Source organism: Aphidius gifuensis, linkage group LG3 (assembly GCF_014905175.1).
Source record: "Aphidius gifuensis isolate YNYX2018 linkage group LG3, ASM1490517v1, whole genome shotgun sequence".
NCBI lineage: Eukaryota > Metazoa > Arthropoda > Insecta > Hymenoptera > Braconidae > Aphidius > Aphidius gifuensis.
This window is the reverse complement of record NC_057790.1, coordinates 18,412,202-18,438,322: the sequence shown is the minus strand read 5'-3', so window position 1 is coordinate 18,438,322 and position 26,121 is coordinate 18,412,202. Positions and strand designations below refer to the sequence as shown.

The 26,121-nt window shown below is 27.8% G+C and overlaps 1 protein-coding gene and 1 long non-coding RNA gene across 3 annotated transcripts in view; one reads left to right on the top strand and one right to left on the bottom strand.

Annotated features, from left to right (window-relative positions):
• The window catches only part of LOC122852411, a 147,927-nt gene that overhangs the window by 71,790 nt on the left and 50,016 nt on the right, over positions 1-26,121 (top strand). Inside the window, exon 7 of the long non-coding RNA XR_006373815.1 lies at positions 15,560-15,607. This is a non-coding gene — a long non-coding RNA (uncharacterized LOC122852411). The remainder of the gene's footprint in view (positions 1-15,559; positions 15,608-26,121) is intronic.
• LOC122852407 (zinc finger protein Elbow-like) lies at positions 581-5,801 on the bottom strand. Of its 2 annotated transcripts, XM_044152183.1 has the most exons (3): positions 5,191-5,801; positions 2,659-3,358; positions 581-2,529 (listed from the first exon to the last, which is right to left on the bottom strand). In XM_044152183.1, the coding sequence occupies exons 1-3, from the start codon at positions 5,251-5,253 to the stop codon at positions 1,919-1,921; spliced, it is 1,374 nt and encodes a 457-aa protein (XP_044008118.1). In that variant the 5' UTR covers positions 5,254-5,801; the 3' UTR covers positions 581-1,918. The 2 variants fall into 2 exon arrangements, with proteins under 2 accessions (XP_044008118.1, XP_044008116.1); XM_044152181.1 differs by having other exon boundaries at positions 581-3,358; positions 5,191-5,800.

The following is a 26,121-nucleotide window of genomic DNA, read 5'->3' as shown; positions in this document are numbered from 1 at the left end:
AGCCTCGAGCTGGAATAATATACGACGAATTATGATATCAAAAATATTTTTAGATTAAAAATTCGAAATAAATTTTTAAAATTTGTAAAAAAGAATTCTAATTATATATGTTGCTGATTATTATTGAATATCTTTTAGCTTGTAAACGTACAAAAAAAAAAAACGTACAAATGCAATTTCTCGTGAAACAAATAATAACAAGGTATAATAAAAAGAGGAAAAAAAAAGTTATCATAAAACCGAGCAATTTATATTTGGGCAGGTTGATGTCAAGTCGTGGACAGCTCTTGATTGAGTGACGACCAGTTCTCGGGTGACTATTTGAGCCGGAAAACGAGTTGTCAGATCGGTGAATGTATGCGGAAAATCGCGTTGGTCAAGGGTGACGTGAATGTAGAAAAACCACTGTTAAAAATTGTTCCGATTAATCTCCTGACAAATAGCCTATGTAGTAATGAAATAAAAAAAATTTTAATAGATTTTTCGTTAAAGGTAAATTGAGAGAATAAAAAATACAATTGACAATTAAATTTTAAAATAAAATAAACAATTTATGGTTTTATAATTTTACGTAAGAAACTTTTTGTATTTATTTTTTTTTTTTTTTTAGATTAAAGTTCAAACATTTTTTTAAATTAACATAACAATATTAAAAACAATTACCAGAATACTGTAATTAGCCATTATGGCGTACACTCATCGACTTATCAAGTCTAACCATTTTACAATTCATTTTTTTTCTTTTAAATTCTTAATTGAATTAAAAATTGATATTTTTTTTTTTAAATATAAACTCATAGTGATTTTTTTTTCTTTTATAAGTAGTACGTTATTTTAAAAATCAATTTTTTATATTACACAAAGATTTATTCGTTGAATGGTTTCAGACTTTGTGAGCAAATTCATGTTTTATTTATTTTTTCACACGGGAGCATTCACAATGTCCGTGGGCCAACATTTATTATTAAGAATAATAAATCTATATTTACAAAAATTTATTTTCGATATTTTTTTTTTAAATTCATAATTCATTAATATTTATTAATTATTAATTTATTATACATGTGTTTTTTTATAATTTTTTTTTCTCATTATTTAATTAATTTTGTCATTTTAAAAATTCTTTTTTTTTCAAACTGATATTATGTCTGTTTAGAAATAAACGCGATATAATTGAACAATTTTTTTTTTCGATACTAAAAACTTTGGTTACGCAAAAATAGACGCTGAAATATATATTCATATTTATTTATATAATATTTGTTTTTATTTTATTTTTTCAATTTTTTTGTTATTTTTTTTTGTTTTTTTTAAATTTTTTTATTATTCTTCATTTGTCACTAATTTTTACAATGCAATAAGTGACTATAGACAAATTTACATTAATTACAATTATTAAAGAATTAGATATGAATATAATTTAAGGTGTTAAGACAAGTGTATGTGGGTTTTTTGTAATTGTTTTTTATTTATAATAAATTTGAGACTTTATATGTATAGCAGATTAAAGTGCAATTAATATAAATATTGTCAACATATAAAGCATCAAAATATTCCGAGTATACATGTGTTGAGACAGAACGAAAAAAAAAATATATATATATTTATAAATATTATATACGAATCACTCGTTGGTTTAAATTCAATCTATTTATTAATGTAATGTTATATCTCTGATTTAAAATTTGATTTATATTCAAATAAGTATTCATTTGAATTCGATAATTTTTCATAAAAAAATTTACATATATCAATGTAAATTTTTAATTTCGTCGACATAATCATCAATCACGATGAAAGTTAATGTAAAAATAAAATAATAATATTCATATACAGATTGAAAAAATCACAGTTAAATAGTTGGTATTTTATATATAAAATAATTCAGGCATATATTATTTCCTGATTAAAATGGCATTCAAGGATGCATACCAGATGTAGCACCAAGACGTGGACCACCATACAATGAATAAGGTGAAAAATATGGTGATAAACCAGCGGCTGCAGCTGCTGCTGCTGCCGCTGAATGTGGATGTGATGGTAAACCAAGACCAAGTGATGATAATGAATGTGGAAATAATGGTGATGGTTTACCATACGGATGATAACGTGCTGTTGCTAATGGACTCAATGGTGGTGTTGGATAAGATCTTGATAATAATGGATGTGTTGGTGGTAATCCAGGTAACATTGATAATGCTGCTGCTGTTGCATTTGGATCACCCGATACACTTGTATGACTTCTAAGATGTTGTAATAATTCATCTGATGATGAAAATCTTTTTCCACAATATGCTGTATCACCAGCAATCCAATTACAAACATATGGTAATTGTGATGCTGCTGCTAATGCAGCTAATTGTGCATGTGCATATGCTGCTGCTGATGTTGCCATTGTATGTGCACCCATTTGTCCATATGGATTTGCAATACTTGTTTTATGATCACATTGTACACAACCAGCTGGACATGATGATGTTGTTGTTGTTGATGATGATGATGCTGATGATATTGGTATTTTTCCATTAGCTGAACCAAGAAAATGAGAATTTAATTGACAACCAGTACAATAAGGATCACGACATACTGGTACTAATGTATCAGATCCAGTTGATGTCTTGACTCTTGCATAGCTTAAATAAGGATTTGATCCCATACCATTTTTCATAGCAGCATGATGTTGTGACATTATTGAATTTGCCATAACGTCAATTGGCAATTGATGTGGATATCCAAGATAACCCGATGACGCAACTGATGATGGTATTGTTGTTGAGGGTTTATATGCACCTAGTTGATGTTCTTTCATTCCAGAATCTGAATTCATTGAATTATAAACAGATTTTGATTGTTGAGGACTTCCTCTAGATGCTTGATTTGTTGATGTTTCATTTGTCGTTGCTGTTGTTGATGTTGTTGTTGTTGTATTACTAGCATTACTTGTTCTTGATACTGGTGATTCTCTTGTTGTTTGTTCATTATTATTTGGTGTTGCTGTTTTACGTCCTTGGGGTGTTACAGCTCTTGTTGATGATGCACTTTGATTGCTTGAACAACGTTTTCCATTACTTCCAGGTGTTCTTGAACGACCTGATGTTGAATGACTTGATGGTGCACGTTGTTGTTCCTCTGGACTTGATGCTTTATCACGACTTAAACATGATTCATAAGGCTTGAAACTTGATTTAATTTGTTCCACTGTACCATTGTGAGGTGATGATTTTTCTCTTGTTTCATTGGACTTTGATTTATTTGATTTTTCGGCTGGTGCCAGTAGAGATTTTGTAGTGGGTGGATCAGCACCAATTTGACTACATGTTTGTGCCAATAATGCCAAGGGACTTTTTTTAGCGTCCAACTGAAAATACAAAAAAAATAAAAACGTAAATCTCATTAGCCAGTGTTGATAAAATTTTTAATTTTATCGGTAGAGTTTTTTTTTTTTTTTTCTTAATCATAAAATCACCTTGAAAAAAAAAATAATACTTGCTAGAATTGTGTTTGAATGAAATATGGGAATATATAGAATCATACTCGTGAATGTTTAAGTTATATGAAAAGATTCGCTTGGTAATTCTAAAGATGATTTCAGGATGGAATAATAATTTAGACTTGGCGGAGAGTCTCTTCTTTCCAACTTCATTTGAATGGACGTCGTGAAATTGCTTGAAGGAAAAACTGTCGTGAGCTTTTATACATATACATATAAAACCACCACTGTAAAACCGCTTTATAGAAGTCACGTTGGGTATAAGAAAAAAAAAAAACAAAGACAGAATATTTCTTTGAAATAGAGCGAGGTTTATGACGCGTGCATGAACTATGAGTGATAAAATCTGGCATATAAACTTGCCCAACTTGAAAACCTGTCACCGGATTTTTAGATCCCTCGACAATCTCACTTTATAAATTTTTTTTTCTTCTTGCATTTATTCTTCATAATTCTTTTGAGGTTTGCAATTATTTTATTATTTTTTTTTTTTTTTTCTATTAAGATTTTTTGAATAATTTATTTTTAAATCAATGATTATAGTCATTACATTCATTTTAAATTGGCATAATATACAATGTCATAAAATTTTCAAGTAATTATTTCAAAATTGGTTCGAGTTAATATATACATTTAGTTGGCAAATCCGTTAAAGACATTTTTCCGTTTGGCAAAGTGCCAACTATGCTTTAAAAATTTAAATGATCTGTTGAGAGTATCATAACTTTTTTTTTTTTTCTTCTGTTATCGTGAGACAAAAAAAAATTTTAAACTATCATTAACATCTTGTTTTTAATACTGTGATAATTTTTATATAAAGACAATTTACATTTTTGAATAATAAAAAAAAAAAAATTGAATATAATTGAATTAATTTATATAAAACGATACTAAAATAAAACTTTTAATAAGAATTATTAAATAAATAAAGTCTTGATTTACTAACTTTTACAAAGTAGAACATGCAAAGCCACAAAAACTTTGCCAAAACACTCATCTGTCCACCGGAAATACTTAATTTACAGACAAGTTGAATTGATGAGAAAATGTAAAATTTTTTCTTGGCTACTACTACGTTTTTTTTTTTCATTAAATAAATAACAATAAAAAAAATAAATAAACATATAAATTCAAAAGGTTTACGAAAGTTTTTGGCTGTTGTGCTGCTGGAATTTTCAATGTGTTGAATAAAAATTGTCTATTTACATGCGTAGCAACATTTCGACAATTTCATATAAACAGATTTTAGACAATAAATTTTTTTCTTAACATCACGGTATAATATATTGTGCGTGATTTGAAAACTTGAATTATTATTTAACACGAAGCAACAATTTATTTTCTAAAGTATAAACAATAGTATAAATTTAAATATTAAAGAAAAAAATAGAAAAAACAAACGCGAACTTAAAGATTATTAAAAAGAATCAAAGTATAATTTATATTTGTATTTATTTTTAAAACTAATGATCATTAGAAATATTTCAAAATACACTCAATGATGTTGTTGATTGACTTGACAGTTCAAATAGAGCATTGAAAAAAAATAAAAAAAAACAAGTATAAAGTTAAACGATGAAACAGTTTAAAGCATTAACGACGTAAACAGTTTCGGGAAAAATGATGAAATAAAAATGGTAATTATAAATACACAAGTAGCTACAAGTAATAAAAAAAATTTTTATAAAAATTCAACTAACCGTGGTTGGTAAAGGTGTAAGATAGTCCGGACGGAGATACTGATTTGCACTCGACGTTAACATTTTATCAAGATCCAAGTTATATTTAAACTTTCAAAAAGTAATTTTAAACTCAACTATATTATCTTTAACGTACCACTCTAACTTTTTATTTATTTTAATTATTATTATTTCTTTCACAATTCACTATTATTTAAATATCTTCTCTGTTTTATCAATAAAAACGATAAACTTGTTATCGCACTCCAATATTGTAATCCGTATATATTTGAAATAATTTTTTTTTTTTTTTATTTTTTTCTTTCACTGTTAAAACCATTCACAAACAAATTTTACAAATTCACATAATAACATTTATATTTATTTAAAAGATATATAGTTAATTTTTTTTTTAAATTTAATATAGTATATTAAATTCACAAGACACAAATGATATATATAATTCACAATAAAATAATCACAAATTTTCGTTTCGTTTTTTTTTATTTAAATTTTTGAAAAATTAAGATAAACAAGATTAAAAATAAAAAATAAAAATAAAACAAATTCACTGACAGAGTAATAATGCTGATGCGGACACTGAATCGTGACTGTTGTTCAGTTAGAACTCTGGATCCCTTCGTACCGTGTTGAATCCCACCACCAGTACCTAAACGTCGACGTGCTTCTCCCACCAATAATACTCTGGGGAGTAGCTTCACTTGCCCCTTGTTGTGCAATTCTCATAGCTTTACCCTGTATAACTATATATTATATATTTTTCTCTATCTAACACTGATATCCTGGACTTCCTTCCCCTCCATTGGTATTACGCGACACCGTGTCGGTCGTGTCCCGGCGGTCGTTGTCGGTTCGCGCCCCACCGACACTTTTGCAAAGCGCAACCGACCCGGACAACGACGTGTCAACTTGCACGAATATCTACTCCCTTTTTTATTTTTATATTTTTTTTTTTCATCCTCATTTTTATCTTTTTTTCTCACTCTGACAATCAACCCCTTCGATGTCACTCGTTATATCGCTATATAGTATATTACTACCCCTCTTTACTGTTATCTATATACTTTTCCCCTTAGTTGACAACAACGTCAATCCCCTTACGTCTTTCATCGTACTTAAACACTGTCAAGTGGTTATATAGATATATTACGTATGTGCACTATACTATAATGCATGTTAACGTAAACTATTGCATCTTATTTCCATATTTTCTTCTATTAATACTTGCTACAACAAAAAAAAGACAAGAACCAAATCCCCCATTCTGATAATTCATACAAAATTCTCTTGTTAAAATTTATCAATTCATGTATTATTTAAAATAATTTTTAACAATTATATCTGTTTAAATTTTTCATTTCAAGTTTTAATAGTAGTTGCAAAATTAAGTTATAGTACTAGATAAAAATACTTAACGAAATACAAAACAAAGTGTTTATTATAGACTATGATGGTTTAAAATAAAAAAAACATTTATAACGTTGTATAACTTTTTTTTTCTTTTGTCAATGTTCTTTTTTTTTTTATTTGTTGAAAAACAATATATGCATTTACAAATTATATATGATAAACCGATAAACAATAATTTTCATAATTATAGTTGTTAAAAAAAAAAACTTGTTTTTTATTTTTTTGCTGATAGACAAATCAATTAGGAAGAATTATGCAAGTTCACAGTTGTTTAACGTTTTATTTTTACGCAATCGCGGGGCATATGCTGTATTGTAAATTTTATTGGCAAATATATATATATTGAAATCGTCGAAGCACCGTTGAAATATATGTGTTGACGTTTTTTATTTAATTTTTATGATTTTTTTTTTTTAAGTTTATATATATTGAGTAAAAACGTGATTGGTATACATAACTCAAGTTATGTGCGATTGCAAAATGTAATAATTTTTGTTGGATTATTTAACTTGAATGATGATGATAATCAGAGAAAATATAATAATTGTTTTTAACTTGTTTAGTGTCTCTGTTAACTTGTTTTGTAAATTTAACTTGCTTATTTCATCAGGTATATAATACATTTTTCTTATTTTGATTTCTAATTTCTTTATATCTTTTTATTTTTCTTTATTGTATACTTTGTTCTATTTAATTTTTTTTATATATACAAGAGAAAAAAATATAAATCTTTTTTTTTTAAACTTTTTTTTTTCCAACTCAATACTCCCTTTTCGCAGCTTCGCATCCGGTCGTTTATTGCTTTATGGCGAGTGCAAAAAATAATTACGCTTTACGACGGTTGATTCAGACGCTATCATCCTTTGATCCATGCCGACAACCAAACCAAACTATTCACATTTTGTTGCATGTGTACACAGGTTTACTTATTTCTTCACGACAAATTTATTGCTTGAGAGATGATGGTGTTGTGGATACATCTTCCGTCAAAGCTGAGCATACACTTTTGGAATTTTTGTGTTGATTGGCTTTATGTTGAATATCTCAGGCAAATGATGACATATAACTACAATATAAATCATTCCTTATTTTTAAGGGTTTTATGATGTAGGCTTATGCTCCTAATGAGATAACAAAAAAAAATTTTAAAATATAGAAAATTATATAGTTTGAATAGGGACAAAGTATAACCCTTTATGACAAAGCTTTACTCTGGCAGATTTTAAATATCTAAAATTAATGCTTTGAATATCATTAAAATCAACACCAAAATTATTGCAATTTTATTTTTTTTAAATAATTTATTATTGCGTTTATTAAAATTTTTATATTGCATAATAAAAATACGTATAAATAGAAAAAATAATGAAACTTATTATAGTTGATGTATTAAAGATTTTCCACGTACGTACATTAGCGGCATTATTAGCAGTAGTTAGAAGAATAGGGGATTGGTGAAAGATGAGAAGCACTGTATAATTATCCCATGGGACTTGGAATATACACCAATGAATGTGGGTGACGTGTTTATGTGGCGCCGAATAACCGACCACGCGTCTTTGTCCCCGTTTAAATTTCTTTTTGTTTTTTATATCCATCATCATCATCATCATCATTTTTTTTCATTATATTATTTCTTGTTAAAGGATAATGAGTCGTTTGAGAATAAAACGAAAATGACAAGGTGCTTACTATTGTTAAGTCTGTCAGCTTTTTATTTGACATTAATTTAATTTACTAAAATTTTTTCCTTTTTACTTTAATTTTATAGATTATTTTATTATTTTTTTTTCAAAATATTTTATATTTAGAAATTGCTCAATTTGTCATTAATGGAATTATTAAATTGTTATTTTTTTTTTAACTCATTTTTCATGAGTCATAAAATATAAAAATATAAAAAATAATACACACCAATAATGCGTGGTTCGATTTGTTTGTAGAAATACATGTGAATGTTAACAATTATTTTAAAATCAAAACGCGTATAGATCGTTTTGTCTTTATACAATTTATGGTACAGTGAAAAATATATGTGGTCGTGCAAAGCTTGCTGAACCATGTGTTACATTTTGTGATCTCTATCCCTTTTTTTTTTTAAATATTTTTTTTACATTGTTTTTTTTTAATACAAACAACCCTTCTGTATTGCAAACCAAAATCCAAATGCCACAATGACAAACCCGCTATTTTTCCTGTGTCAACAATGATAAATGGATTTATATGAATTTTGATCGTAAAGCAACACTTTTGCATTATGGGGCGTTACGAATAATAAAGCATGATGCATGAGGGGGGTAAGATAATAATAAAAGCAGTTTTGTTGAGTGTCAATGAGCATCATAATAAAATAAAAAAAAAAAAATCATCAGATAATACGAAAATGATTGATTGTGTTTGTGTGGAAAAAAAGAAAAAAAATAAATAATATATAATTTTGACTTGTTTGTCACGTTTTTGAGGGATCATCAATTCAATTCCTTTTTAGATTATTAAAAAATATATTAGCATACAGTGTTATTGATTTGTCAGTTTTAATGAAATCTTGTTGAATCAATTAATGCTTAATTATTATTTTATTTAAGTTTAATTAATACCAATTATTTTAAACACAATTAAGTGATCACTGTTGACTTTTAGTTGATTAGATTGGCGTGCAGAATGTTATAACTTTATGTTATCAATATATACAACTTTGAGCAATAGTTTCGTGTGGTAATAATAATAAAAATAATAATATAGTAATGTTATCGTTATCATGCAATGTTATAGTATAACTGCAGAGACTTGTACGTATTTATTCAAAGAATATTTATTTGTTCTTAACACGAACACTTTTATTTAAACACAATGCGTTAATATAATTAAAATCGGAAAAAATCGACTTTTACAATAATATATGTTTTCTTGTTTGATTAATTTTTGTTTTATATTTATATTGAATTTGAACTATTAATTTTATTTGTATATAATTTCAAATACTGACAATGATTAAAGTGTTAGTTTTGTCGTTGCTCAATTCATTCAATATATAATCTCATATTTCATTTTGACTTAACAAGTCACATGTGATTAAATAGAATTGTCGATCTAAATCGGGGTTGAAAAATAAAAAGTATAAATATAAATCTAGGAAAAACGTTACCAAATGAAAAAAAGGTGCTGAATTTATTGAGAAAAGTGTACAGACAATTAACTTTTGCGGGGGTTGATATATGTTTTTTCTTCAAATAAAAAAAAAAAAAATTGACAGAAATGTGATGTTGAGAATCTTTGGTATATAATGTATATCGGTTTTGGTCTTTACAAACACGCACTCAAGAAGCGTGTGTATGTTGCCAAAAGGGCCATAGATCAAGCCCCAGGGTATCCCCAGACAATAACGTATTTATTAGCAAAGGGGGATGTAATCTATAGTGCCTACTGTCGGTTAACCCTCGGAAATATTTATAGCCTGTGAAAGTGGTCGCACGTAAAATCGCTTTTTTCCATCTTCCTGCATCTAACAAAATGGAATCACACAATTTTATTTTTATATTTATTTTTTCTTCTATTTTTACCTCGTTTTTACAATTTGTATAAATTCAACATGACGGGATTTTTCCGATATACCACTTTGAACATAATTCACTATTTTTAAAAGAAATATATATACATATTATTTTATATACGTGTCTATATATATTCAATGGAGAAGTTTTGAATTATTTCAAAAACTGTTGTATTAAAATTTACTGTAACCATTAACTTGTCACGTTTAAGTTAACACTACCAAACTTATTCCAACTAGTGTAAATTAATTTTCTCCACTTTCTTTTTTTTTTTATGTTTTTTTTATAATTTTTTATTCTGACACTTTTTTAAGGTTGAATTCTTCATTATTATGTTTTTTTTTATTGCTTTTACAAGAAATTTTCTCCTCCTACTGTTCCGGAAAGTCAGTTATTTATGGCATAGAGTTGGTCGAAATTCTGGGACAAAATCGACATCTGTCGTTTCTTTTAAAAAAAATAAATATATATAAAAAATTGAAAGAATTATGTCTTTTCAATGTGTAGAATACGTTACAACTGAAAAAGAAAATTAATTAAAATTTGACAAATCATTAATTTTCAATTCAACTTTAAAAATTTTATGCTGGTATAATTTATATTTAATGTCACATTTTTATTTTCTTGACATTCAAAAAAAAATTAAAATATATACGCATTTGATTTAATTTTTAATAAAAAATAGAGGCTTTAAAATTTTAAATAATTAATGAACAAATAAGTAAAAGTATGCCATAATTTGGAAAGCTCAGTTTTTAATTTTTTTAATGAGCTATAAAAAATTAATTTATGTAAACCTCGCACATAAACAACTTTATTTGTTTAATTTAAAAAAAAAATAGATTATGTAGATGCACGTGAAAACGATGAAGAATAACTTTAAATTACATAGAATATCCTGAGGTTATTTATGTTCGGAAATTGTGGCAAAATCAACGAGGCAAAATTGACAATAACTGATGGTATACAAAGAAAAAAAAAAGAAGAAGAAAATTTATTTATATATATAATTCTCCGTATAGAGCATTTAAATTGCCTTATTTATGTACTCTTTGTAGATTTTCATCGATAAACCACGAAAATCAAATCCAGCCTTATAAAAAGGGCGCTTTCACTAGTTTTGTCGTTTGGATACATAAATAATGGCCGCGCAATTTCCCATGTAATTGATGGCATATTCTATTTCTTCTCCTCCCCCTTAAACCCACCCTTTTTCTTTCTGACACTATATACCGCCAAGCTTTTCATATCTATAACAAATAGAACTAGCTGGCAATGTTAGCTGAAGCAAAGAAGAAATCCTGCAGGGCGTAAACTCAACAATGCCATCGTCACGCCAATGCTTTGTTTGGATCCCTGGGGCCTGCTGAGTTCACCCCCAAGCTTGATTTACTGAATTTTATGTTAAAAATCTAGTCTCAAAACACCCTCTATATAATATATATAACCTCATTCACCAGCGTGTGCGGTCTCAACTCATTTTATATATTATTAAAAAAGAAATAGTTTCCGGAGGACACACTGGACATTGTTAAACCACACGTGCCTTCATTCGTCTCTTTAACTTTATTTTACATATACGTAACTTATGTTTTCGCTAATATTTTAACAATACATTATATTATTTTTGGGTTTGTCAGTTTAAAAAATATTAATAAACTTTGAGTGTATAAATTATTTCCTGTGTTTTAAAATAAAACAAAAAAAAACTATTAGTTTAAATGACAGTTTAATGACAAACTTTCAGGTAAAACATCTGTCCTTTTTTTTTTTTTTTTTTTGAAGAAAAATTTTTGTAAAAAAAAGCTTGTATTATTTTTCATTTGGGATAATCGTTCTGTTGGATATTATGTAGGATAAAAAAAAAAAAAACCAAATTGATGAATAAAATAAGAAAAAGTTTTCAAGTATAAAGCCAAGTTTTTTTTTTTATTATATAAACCGTGTTAAGTGAAAAATAAAAAAAAAAAAAGAATAAATAAAAATGAAAGCAAATTGTCACTTTACGGCAATCTGAAATGGCCCGGATGAAAATGCAGGAACCATGTAACTTGATCGTAATATGCAGTGGTGCCATCGGCGGATATTTTTGTCGAAACACTCACCAGAGAATCGTAAACTGTACAACACAACTGTGACAGAAATAATAATGAATAAAAAATGTGAAATAATATAATGTAAAAGACAGGGATAAAAAGTATATGTGGCTTATGTTATATTTTTGACTTGTCGCTTATACGCAATTTTTTTCGTTTTACTAAAAGTTACGAGGTTGTAATTTTCAACAGAGAACGTTCTTTTATCCGTCCTGACCTGAATTACCACCCTACCCTATGTGTGTGTGGGTTTTTTTTTTTTTTAACCCCAAGAGGTGCATTTTTTTTCCCTTGCTCCCTTCGAAAATAAAAAAAATCTTGTACTCAAGGATAGTGGAATGACAAAGTTGAAGTTATGATATTACTAAACTCACAAAAGCTTTTTACAAAACTACATATGAAACTCTTGGCCAAGTTGTGTGATTTTTTGTTTATTTTTTTTTTATTTTTTTTTTTTTCAAGACATGTTTTTGATGTAACCAATGAAGATAGATATTTATACTGTTAAACCAGTATATTTGGATATTTTAAGATATGACATAAGAGGAATGGTAAAGTGGACAAATATGTAACTGACAAAATAAGCTAAATTTAGTTTTAAAAATTTTACTTATCGTTTATTTTTAAATATATATCTATATATTTTTCTTTTTTATCTTTACTTGAAAAACAAGTTGCATCTGCTACTTTATTATCTGTAAAAATATTTTAAATATATTTTTAAAATTACATAGATTTATTTAGAAAATTCATATGGAAAATTTAATATATTAATAGTTTTGGGACTTGTTTCACCTGCCCTATATATACCTGAATTTCATATATCATTGATAAAAAAACGATCAGAAAAGAAGGCTGTCTAAATAGTGGACAAATTTATGGTGACATATATACTAAATTGTATAAGTACAGAAAAAAAGATCTTCTCATGATGATGGAAGGACTACATGGCAGATGTCGATCGTCATTTGAAAATAAAAAAAGAAAAAAAAAAACTACATAATGGAAAAAAGCCAATAGCCCAATGGGTGGTGAGCATTGAAGAATTGAGTTAATGTTATAAAGTGTCAATATGAAATATTCAAGTGTGATGCACAACGGTGCAGGGGCGTGACCTTTAGAGGGTTCAAATGCTGATTTCAATTCAAAATAAAACTCCAATTTTTTTTTTTCTTTTATATTATTATTCATATATACGATAAAAGATACCATTATACTCGTCAAAAATTTATTGGCTACTCACCGCAATTGAAATTTTTATCATATAAAAAAAATATATATATTTATTGAATAAGGTGATGAAAAAAATAAATTGAATGAACAATTGTTGACAATATAAAAAATATATTTTCAATAATAATAATTCACATTATTAGAAAAAAATATATATTGAATCATCTATCATATTTTGTTAACATCATATACGAGGGTTGCTATTGTGAACGATTCAATTTTATTTCGTCATGGTAATTAATAATTTCTACATGTGCAACCCTCAGGCCCGCAGTATTTTGTAATTTATAGGCACGAGGGTAGAGTAAAGTAAAAAAAAAAAAAAAAGATATATAGAATCAAAAGAAAAGATGGAGAATATCATTCTCAAAGTTTCCCCAACTGGTGAATATCCATAAAAAGACTTATATAAAATACACACACGCAGTATATATACATAGAAGAAATGTCACTTGATTTATGACTAACAGATAAACGTTTTTGTGAGGGTGAAAGAAAAAAGAAATAATAAATAAATAACAAAAAAAATTGTATTATATCCAGTGTCATTCTTTCCACCTGGTGACAAGTTTTTTTCTTTTTATTTTATTTATGTTTCTCGTATATTTTGAATCTTGCTAAATTTACCAAATAAAGAGAAAAAAAAAAAAAAATGATGTTAAACTTATACTATTAATATGAGTTTCATTGAAAGTTGTGACAAATAAATATGTTAGTATTAATATATATGTTATACAAAATTACTACATATTTTTCATATTTAAACTAATTCATCTAAACATAGCTAATATTTTATAAAAACATTTATTAAACTTTGAAATTTATTTTTTTATTTTTATCTCAGTTTAATATTTGACATGTGAATTAGCAACGGGCGTAACAGTCAGCGCGTTTATTTGCATTATGGTAGGCGTAAATAAAGTAGCCTGTTGTCAGGGGGTCGCTAACAATCGCTAAGTGTCCTCCCAATCTGTGTACGTTCTCCATTAGCGTTTTTGACTTCTGTTGAGTGGTGTGTGGGGTCAATCACAGCAACAATAGCATCCTCAAAAAAATCCCAGACATTCATGTGTACATAAAACACACATACACATAAAATACTACTCAAATATAACTCTCATCAAACAAGTGACCCTAAACAAGCAATGTACAAATCCCTAACGTTTTTTTTTTTTTTTTTCGATATTAAGAGCTGCAGTATATGTCAATTTTACCGCGCATTGCAAAAGAAACCATCAGAAAATAAGAAAGAAAAAAATTTAACTTCAACAAACTCCATCAACATCATCAAAAATAAAAATAATATTGATCGTTAAATCTGAACATTTCTTTTTTTTGTTTTTTTTTATTATTATTCATTTTTTATTATTTTTATTTTATCACAAATATAAAGATATGCATATATACCTACACAGACAATTCACAGACTAAAGCAAAAAGAGAGTCCATGCCCATAAAATTCTTAATGACTCATGGCGAGGAGATATATAGAAAAAAAAAAAAAATAATAATAAAGCAAAAAGCCCAAAAGGTGCGTACTATCTTATCGTAAATGTCACATAACTATACGTACTCCGACTGTAATGACTCGTGACAGACGACGCGACATTATATACGAACAAAAAAAAAATATATAATAAATAAATAAAATGTATAATAAAAAAAAAACAAATAAAATTGCCAACATTCAACGATCATAAACTTTCTCGTGTATGAACCCTTCACATTCGTATATATAAATATATACTGTTATTTATGTATACATATATATTTAGTATATTTATGTATATTTTCACATACATTGTTGAGGGGATAAAGACCATACAAAAGGGTGAAAGCATATCATGCTGTGTTTTTGACTATATGACGTCATCAAAAGACCAATATGTGTGTGACAAATAAACATGAGAAATATCATCAAAGAGATGCCGATGGTGTTTAGTCCATACCTCAAATGACTGACAAAAAAATTAAATACAAAAATTTTATGCTAGTAAAAATATTTACTGTAATATTTATATAGTGTATATTTTTTATTTTAATTATATTAATTTTTTTTCTTTTTTAATATTGTTGCAGATGGAACAAGCCGACGACACCAAGCTAAAATCACCAACTGCAGTAAGGGTGAGTTTGAAAATTTTACTATTTATTTTATTTCGATTTTCAGATGCCCAAACTCTTTTATTTTCTGCAGGTATTGCACAAATAGTTTGTCAAATTTTTGAGTCATTTAAACTCGTTTAGATTCTATTTTCAGAGTTGAAATTAAAATAAAGGTCAAAAGTTGACATTAATTTTTATCTGGGTTGTATTTAAATTTGTTTCACAATCGACTTAAGTCGGACTCATCATTAACGTTGATGAGAAATCCATTATAAATTTATTACAGTCATTAATTTTTTTTTTTAAATGATTTATCATGTAGATAAATATTGAAAATAAGATTTGATATGAGATGAAATTTTTTTTTCATTTCATGATGCATCATTAACAATTAAAAACTTGGCGCCATATGAAAAAAAAAAATTTGATAGTTTGTTAATATACGTAGATAGGTATTATGTCGGATAATATGATAGCCTCTGTGTTTTATTTTCTTTTGAGGGGCCATGACAACGATGTATAGTTTATTGTTCTTTTATACTGTGCAGTCTTTAAGTTCCGGAATCTATTTATTATGTTTTAGAGGGATTCCGGATGATCCCTTGGCGTCAATTAGACATGTCGGTGAACGATTGTTTGTATGGCGGCACACTTTGGTCTCAAAAAACCCATTTTATCCCATACACACACATAAACACACACGTTTCAATACAAATTACTTGGCGGGATTTTTTTATTTTTTTATTATTTCATTCCCTCTGTTTTACTACTTCCCAGTGTTTTAGAACCATTTGGCTAATGTACAAAGATCTTTCGGAGCTTGATGATACCGCCTATGTTGTTCTTCTTAAAAGAAGTGAGAAATGAACGTGTAGTTTTAGGCACTATCATTCAAAAACTATAACTAAATGGAAAAATCAACCTGGCGCCATTTACTGTTTTTTTTTGTAACCTTGAAATTATTTTTTATTATTATTTTGACCCATTAGATTTTAAAGCCCAAGGGCTCAGGTATCCACGCACCGAAAATAATAAACTCAAACTATTAAAAATTATTTTCCCTCAATGAGTCAAGCTAGATAATAAAAAAAAAAAAAAGAAATAAAGATGAAAAGAATACATACTAGAAAAGGTGGATAGACCTTAAATTTTTTTAAGCTGTTAACAATTGACGGCCTTAAATATTGAGCTTCATAAAATTTACCACAGGTATATACAACATCAAAACGTAGTCAAAAACTCATATCTAATAAAGTATATACCGTGTGATGGGTTGGATTTAGATAAAATCCACACACGTAATAGTACAGATAGTCACGGTCTTTCTCATAAAAAAAAAAACTTTCAAAAGGGCGATCGTAAAACTCAATCACAAACGTTGGTATATAATACAAAAGCATCCAACGCACCAGGTATATATATGCTCATTAAAGTGTCAAAACCTAAATCTTACTATATAAAAAGGTTACCTCAGTCATATACTTGATGAAAAGCGGAACAAATAGCCAAGAAAATCGGATTCTTTGTAATTTGAAAAAAAAATAAAATAAAATTTGATATAAAATAAAATATAAATAAATAAATAAGATAGATAAACATTTGAAATAAAGAAATACCAAGTATTTCATTATTTATTTATTTATCTTCCTCATAGTTTTATATAGATATATTTTTTTTATTTCTGATCATAATCGAAGGTTATTATGTTATTACTTTGTGAATTGTGTATATATGTATATAGTAGACAGGTCAGTGATTTATCAGCGACAGGTTTGCCGGATTGATTTTCGTTCTGATTGTAAAGTATGAAATAATTAGGGACATGGAAATGAACGATCATCCATCATGTGGCGAGGCTTTAGTAGAATGAAGGGAAAGACCAGAACTCAGCGATGGCCGCTGCTACAACATCCAAAATGTTCATTTATCATACTCACTCATTCTCATTCTCTTTCGACTATATAACTATCTGCCGACATACATACGTACTATATACGGAGACATACCCCGTCATATTCACATTTGTCATGTTGTCTATATAGAATAAATCGTACGACCAAGAGAATATATATATTTATCACCATACCACATACAGCTTTAACCCTAAAATTCATCTCCATTGTTCATCTATCTATATCTATATATTTATTGTCAGGCATAACCGCTTTAGCCACTACTAATTACCTTTTCGAAATACACCTTCATGATCTCACCACAAAAGCTCAATAGATATTGACTTGTGCAGTATTAACGGTATTAACGGTGTCGATCGAAGTTGGATATCATCATCCATTAATCCTAAATGTCGTTGCCAAGATCTTTGTCTATCAATCCTACTATTGTCTACTAGCTGCTTTGTACAATAAATTTATTACTCTTCACACAATGACAGCCTTTTTTTATTTTCTTAGTATATTGTTAGAAGAAAAATAAAATAACAATAATTTATTGAAAACATTATATGGTGTTAATAGCACCTATGATGATTTAAAAAAATTGTTCATTTGATATTATTTTTTTTTTTTAATCCTGAGGCTATTTTCAAAATGAAAGTATTACATTTAATGCAATTTGAGTCAATTCGTTCAAGGTAAACTTGAACTGATGAGAAGGTATTCATTCATTGAAGGTAATCAAGTTTGTTGAGTCCATAAACAGTTAAAGCGGTCACACCTAAAAAATTCGAGTAACTTTTTAAAAATATATATTTGAAATTTATACAACAGTAGCTAAAGTATGACATATTCTAGTAAATCATTGTCGAACAAGATTATAAATATCATTTGGGGAAAGTAAAAAAAAAAAAAAAACGAAAAAAAAAATCTATTCAACGTACACCAGTGTAACATTTGTTATAAATTTTTCCACAATTTTCCATGATAAAAAAAATTTGACAGGATGCTGATGTTTTTATGACTTTATTTTTATTTTTCAAGGGTCTTGATTAAATTGCCGTCTCGTTTTGACGTTTCATGTACCTGGCTTTCGAGATCTATTCAATGACGAAAAAAACATAAATAAAAAAGAGACACCCGTGCCCTCGTGTTTTATACCCCCTACTCTAAAATTTTCGTTCCGGCCCGTCAGCATAATGTTAAAATTCCCCTCAATATTCTTCGGTGCACCCTATTGTCATGTGCCTGACAGCTTGTCTAAACACTCTAAATATCCGACTTTCTTTTTTTTTTTTTATTTGGTATTCAGTTGCATTGTTGCTTATATTTTTAGAGCCACAGTTTGGTTTTGCAGACAATAGAATTGTAAAACCGCGTTATAAATTTGTTGTATATCCTGTTGAGAGAAGTAGGGTGTCCTTAGCTCGTAAAGTCGAATATGGTCTTTTCAATACCTGAAGCATTTATATTTACTTTATTCATTTATTCTAAAATATATGTTTTGTAATTTATATATATATATGTATATATATTTTTTTTTAAATTCAAAGCTCATTAGTTGATACTGAAAATTATTTTAATTCAATAGTTATTTATTTTTACTAAATGTTAATTTTTTATTCAACTCATTTTTCATTATCAAAAGAATTTTTTTTTCATTTTTAAAAGTCGTAAAAACTAATGAAATGAAAGTTAATTTGTTAAATGTACCGACAGAATGCTGATGTTTGTACAAATTTTTTTCCATCTTCATTTGTCATTTTATTTTCTTTGCGTAGCAAAAAAAAAAATTCGTAAGCGTGAAAATAGTCAGTGGAAATATGGGGAAAAAAAGAAAAGTTGAGAGGGGTCAAAAGGTGAAACATATACCCTAATAGAAAAAGATTTACAGCGTCACGCCTGTCTCAATTGCGGAACAAATTTATCTCAACCATGGTCAGCGGCGAACATTGCTTTGTAACCTCAATCTTGGTTCCGTTCGGGTCTTGAAATATTGGCCTGCCCATTGAGTCGAAAGTTGTACTAGTACACTCAATGATAAAAGTGGGGCTAACATTTTCTTTTAGAGCTTTTTTTGTGGGTGGTTTTTTTTTTTTTTTTTTGGCACGGTGAGAATTGGGTATACTTGTCTGAGGGTTGAAAAAAAAAAACATATACAAAAAAAACAGAGCCACAGCTGAAAAAGAAAAGTGAAATGAAAAAGAAAAATAACAGACAAGGTAAAATGATAGTAGTTTACTTCTTTTGTATGTACTAAATCCCTCTGCTATTTTTCTACTCTCGTTTATTTTTTATTTTTATATTTCTCTAGTTGTTTCTTATTCTGTCTTTTTCAGTTTGATAATAAATTTCACAGTACTCGGACCACAACAAACTCCAACAACCACTACAAAACTCTGATTCACAATTTCTTCTTTTCAAACTTCACCTTTTGTGGTAACACTTGTAAAATGGCTTCACAATGTGCAATTAGCGTCACCTAACCAACCAGTGGTTGCTGATTGTAAATTTCAACGTATTCTCTCTTTTATTCATCTTCTTTTTATTTTTTTTTATTTTTTATCTCTGCTGCAGTCACTTGACTTACTTCTTTTTAACTTTTTATACTTCATTTATATATGTAAGCCACGCATCACTCGAAACATTCCAAAATCACGAAAGACTTCCAGCTTTATAAATATGCTCGTTTTGTTGAAGAACAGAAAATATATATGTGTGTATGTATACTGAGCTAAAAAGAATGATGCATTATTTTCCAGCAATGTAACTTCTTTGGCAACATTAATGGGCGATAAATAACATAAATTAATGCCTTATTTTCAGACATATGCCTTGGGTTATTTATGTTCTCGAATAACTTTATCCCGCAGAGCGTGATTACCGTCAAACACGCAGCATTTCCCCTGTACTTTCCAGGTTTTAACCCCTTCATTTACTCTCTCTCGTTCACTTAAATGGTTGAATAAAAAAAAAAAAAAATGAATAAATGAAAAAAAAAAGAGTTGTATATGAAATAATAAAGAGGTGCAGGTCAAGTAAACTGTTTTTTTTTTTTCTGTTTTTTCTTCATCAATTATACCAATCACGTATGTACAAATTGAATTCAATCTTTAGATAAATTTATAACTCGGAAATATATTGAATAAACTTTCTTATTATCAGTATAAACATATATACAGTTAATACAACATTACTATATAATTAATTATCAAATTATAATTTCATTATATAATTATTATCCTGAATAACCAATTGAGATAGTATCAATATTTTATTTTCATCAATAATTTAATTTTACGATCGCTTAACCAATTAAATTATGATATTTAGTAGATTAAAACTTGAGAGCTTTTTTTTTAAAAGATTTTAAATTATTTATTTACTGTTTTAAGAGGGTTACAAGGAGGTTAAAACAATGCAGTATCTCAATTTAAAAAAATATAAAAAAAATTTAAAAATAATTAATTTGTTTTTACTGAAAACGGACACGTGAATTATATATTTAGTTGCTTCAAAGTAAACAGATGAAATATTTAAAAAATAAAAAAAATAAATATAAAAATGAAATAATCAAGACGAGGTCGTTGTTTCATTAATCAACGATTAAGTTGAGGGCCACGCGGGACTCATGAATTATTGTGATACCACATCTCATGACATCGCCATCAGTCATGACCCGCTGGGCCACAACGTGCGGCCCCGCTTGTATATCTTAGTAAACTATCTTTCATTATTATTTATTTTTTTATTTTGCACATGAACACAATATTCATATATATATACATTTGTTGGTCACACAAACATACTCATACAATATGTATGTATATACATTTCCAAAAAGCGTGTTTACATTTATCACCGTCATCATTTCAGCAGTCTTGATTTATCTGCTACGCATTATCAACTGGCACTCTTGACATTTTGTTCTTACGGATAAGACCGATTAATGTCTTATAGAAACCGACATTCTCACTTGAGTTTATATATTTTATATATACATACAAATTAAATACGCCATTACTATTTTTAATCATGCAATATATATAAATTTTTTTTATTTGCATTTGTTCATCGAACTGTATCATAGTTATAATATGCAATTGGATATTAAATCATAAATTTGACAGCATTTTATTGCGTTGAATTTTTTCGTAAACATGTCATTAAATCGTCAAATATAAATATATTATATTTTTTTTATTTTGTTTAAGCCGTAAATATTCTTAAAAACTTCCGTTGCGCTGTTAATAGAATTTATTTTCTCAGATATATTTTTATTTAATGTAGATATATTATGATCCTCTACACTTCATATATGGGACACCGGTATACACACATATATATTGTTATAGAGTCGGTATAATACTATAATATTATTTTTTATTTTTTCTCTCTTTGCCCCTAACCTATCCTTCCACAGCCCTCGTGATAAATCCACAGCCATTAATAATCGTAAATGTAATTTACTGCTTGTGAGTGGGTATGAGAACCTATAAAAGCTTCTGAGAAGTCAGTGTCGTAGAGAAAAAAAAAAAAAAGAGATAGTGACAGCCATAACTGCCTAGGGGGTTTGGGGGGTTGGGGGTGGATTAAAGATAATCAAGAATAAATTTAAATCATTCTTTTATTACTATTATCATCATTTTTTATTATTCATTTATTTTTTTTTTTCTTTTCTATTAAAATAAAGTTTAAAAAGTTGATAAATAAATAGTGCATATAATAATAAAGTTAAACGAAGAAAAAAAAAAAGCATTAATAATATTATTTTTATTATGATAATCAAATAATTAACATAAAAAAAAATACACACAAGTTTTGATGTTTTATTAATATAAATTGAACAAACATATAAATATTTTTTTTTTGATATTCATCATTGAATTAGACGTGTAACACACACCTCATTCTTATATATTGAATAATATTTATTTAACGATTGTATATATGTAAAATATATATATATTCAAAGTGAATATGCTGTCATATTATAAGCTGCTTGAATTAATTTAGTACACGTCTTTAGGGCTCATAAATAATAATATGAAATTGTATGTCCTGCAAAACTTATGATACTTGATTTTTAATATACTTTTATTTGTATATGAAATGGAATAAAAATAACAAAAAATATTTGGTGAATATAATAATGTATATGTCAATAATTATGTTATTTGAAAAATATAACTTATACTTGCTGCAGTCCAAGAAAAGAAAAAACATAAGGCTTTATAAAGACGTTATTCCATGATCGAATCACACTTATTTATAAATGTGCTTGATGATGATGATGATGATGACATCAACTATTAGATTTTATATCGACCATTAAAAGATATACTCTCTTGATGATTTACTATTATTTCTTATTATTATTATACTAACTGTGAAATCAGTTTGTTTCTTTTTTGGTTTTTATATGCAGTGGCAGTCGGTCACTCGTGATAGTGTGTATGTGTATATCCAGATTAATTTTTCACTCAGCAAGTTGATAGTGTATGTTAGTTTAACGCCTACAAATACTGCAATATCAAGATGAAACGTTAACATCAACTGTAATGCCACACGGTTTATAAAACTGAGGCGACGACCTCATGCTGGGGGTGTCGCTTATTTACTTAAGCCGAGAAGTCTGATGTATGGCTTGCTGCTGGACTCTGATCATCCCAAATATATGCATGGTGTAAATATATATATGTATATTATAAATTAAAAAAAAAAATTATATACATGTATCATACTGTGCTTGGCGGTGGTAAAGATAACTGACTCGTTTGATCAACAATTCTTTCACGCGTCGTATCATCAAAAAAAAAAAAAGAAAGAAGAAAGTAACTACATTCGTATCTATATATATGCTGCATTAAATAAATAAATATGTAATGAACATAATGATAATAATAAATTAGTATATGAGACAGTGATGTATTTAATATACAAAATTCACCAACACTCCGCCCAACAAACAGATTTAAATGATTATCATTGCGTATCGCACTTTTATAATGTTTATTATTTTTTTTTTTTTATATTATTATACTTTATCGATCTTGTTAACACGATATATTAATGAAAAATTAAATTTATATATCATCTTTAATCGTGAAAAACCACAATTTTTATTTCTTGCTTAATACATTTATATGCTTGGTTCAAATGAGAATTCAATTTTCTTCAATCGACTTGTTTAATCATTGTATTATACATAAAAAATTCAAACAATTACTGGAATTATAAATTTATTATATGTATAAAATATAATATATATATTAATTTATATTAACGTATACTCAAGAATTTGGAAAAGACTTTGAAGAATTTATCATGTATATATGAGTATTTCAATAATTTTTCTATACGTTGAGCGAGAATAACTTATCGATAAAGTTAACGAATAATTTCAACAATTCAAGTAATGATTCACACATGGCTTGTACAAATTAATGTGACAATAGAGATGTGAACGAGAATTACTCGGAAAATTTAAACCATCACAAGTTTATACACGAGTGAGCTAACACTGATTGCATAAGCGAGGCAAAGATAAATAGATGAAATGGAGTCCAATGAATTTCAGCACATTGTTGACAATTGGATAGTGGAAATCTATGTGTGTTCAGTATTAACATTCATGATATATATATATATTTTATATATACACAAGAATCTTGTGATTCCATACAGATTCCAGTTATTCAAACAAGAATTTTCCAAGTGTTATCAAACAGTAAATGCCAAATCAAACTGTCGGTTTAAATATTGTCCCAAATACTTAATCAACAAAAGATATTTTAAAAATACGCGCATATGCATATATATATAAAATTCAAAAGAAATAAATTTAATAAAACATTATTATTTCATATATATATATATAATAAATCAATTGATAATGAAAATAACAAAAAAGTTAAAAAAGAAAAAACCTTAGAAGAGATCTCTCTTGATTTTTTTTTAACTGTTTTTTCTTGCAATCCAAATGATTCGTTGTGATTCGGTAGCAGCGTCGTAAGTGGTGGTCTTTCAAAATCTTTTTGGCGGTGTCCGATCAAGCGAACCGCATCGACTACCGAACTAAACCGCGTCGATTCGCCAAATATATAAGCTGCCGATTCATGGGGAGAACACGCGGTCGCATTGTTTGTCGCGAGGCATCCCTCTCTTCCTCCCCCTTTTGCTCTACTGTCGGCTGTCACCGGAAACATTCATTACGTCGCCCACCGACCGCCACGAATCACTAATGTATTCTCCCTTTATCGTACTATTGGTAAAATAAGCCAAAAAATAAAATACAAAGTCGCGAAAAAAAACTAAATAAATGAAATATATAATATATATAATCTAGTAATAGTTACAACCAAAAAAAATAATAGAAATATATTTAAATATATAAAAAAATAAATAATAATAAAGGGGTAGATTTTTGAATGAAATAACTTTGTAAATGGAATAAAAAATTCATGATTATATTTTGGCAAAAAGGCGGCATTTTGTTGTTGCACAAGCGAATGGAATGAACAGTGCAAACATCAAAAGATAACTTAAATTTCTTGGTCTTTAAATTTCTTGTTAAAAAGTTCGTGTGTAAATTCTTGACAATCCTAAAAACCACACAATATATTTGCCGCTTCTTTGTTCACAAATGCACGTTATGTTTTTTTTTTTTTTATTATTTTATTTATTTTGTTATTATTTATTTATTTTTTTTTACATTGTGATAATCGTTGTAGTCGTTGTCATCGTCTTTTGTGATGCATTTTTGTCATATAATCATGATGCGAAAATTATTTTTTTTTTTATTTGTTTTATTACCCAGTCAACACTCTGTAATTTTGATCAATTATGAAGGAGGGCCCACTGGCACCTTGTCTCTTCGAGAAGGGAGAATTTCATAAAAGTTATATCGTCACAAAACATATATGGGCTTCTTAAAATTTCTTGTTTTAAAATATTTCTTTAGCTGTTTGAATACTCTGAAATTAGCACGACGAAGTATGTGATTTTTGTTCTTCAAAAAAAAAAAAAAAAAAGGAGCTTTTTTTTTTCTTTTTCTTCTTTCAACACATCTACAGTTTTTTTTGTTTTTCTTTTTTTTTTCTGCATAAGTGCATTCATATAATATGAACATTAAATAAAAAATAAAAAATGAAAAACAATTTCTTATGCTCTTTGTATTATATAGAACGTGTATGGTTTCTTTTTTTTTTTATTCTACGAAAAATGGGCAGTAAATAAATGTAATATATGAGGTTCGAGTATAAAGCGGGTGGAAAAGTACTTTTCTCAAAATGGTTGTAAATGGAGTGAGGTATTGCTTCAGGCAAGTACACACATTTGTAACAACTGTGTAATTTGAGGGTAATTTTGTAAGTCGTATAAACGGAGGGTGCGTTGGGTGACTTGGTTAATGCTATATATTGTTACAGTCGAAGAATAAGAAAAAATATATATAATAATATATAGAAAAAAAATAAAAAGAGGATGAGGTGAAATACTCAAGGCAACTGGCCAAAGAGTGCATCGGTGCTAGCCCCGGGTCGTTTCGTTTAGTTGGTCGTTCGCTGGTTTTACGATGTTCCAACCGACATCGTCTACGACTAGCAGCCATATATTCTTTAATACATCAAGACATTCAAGGAC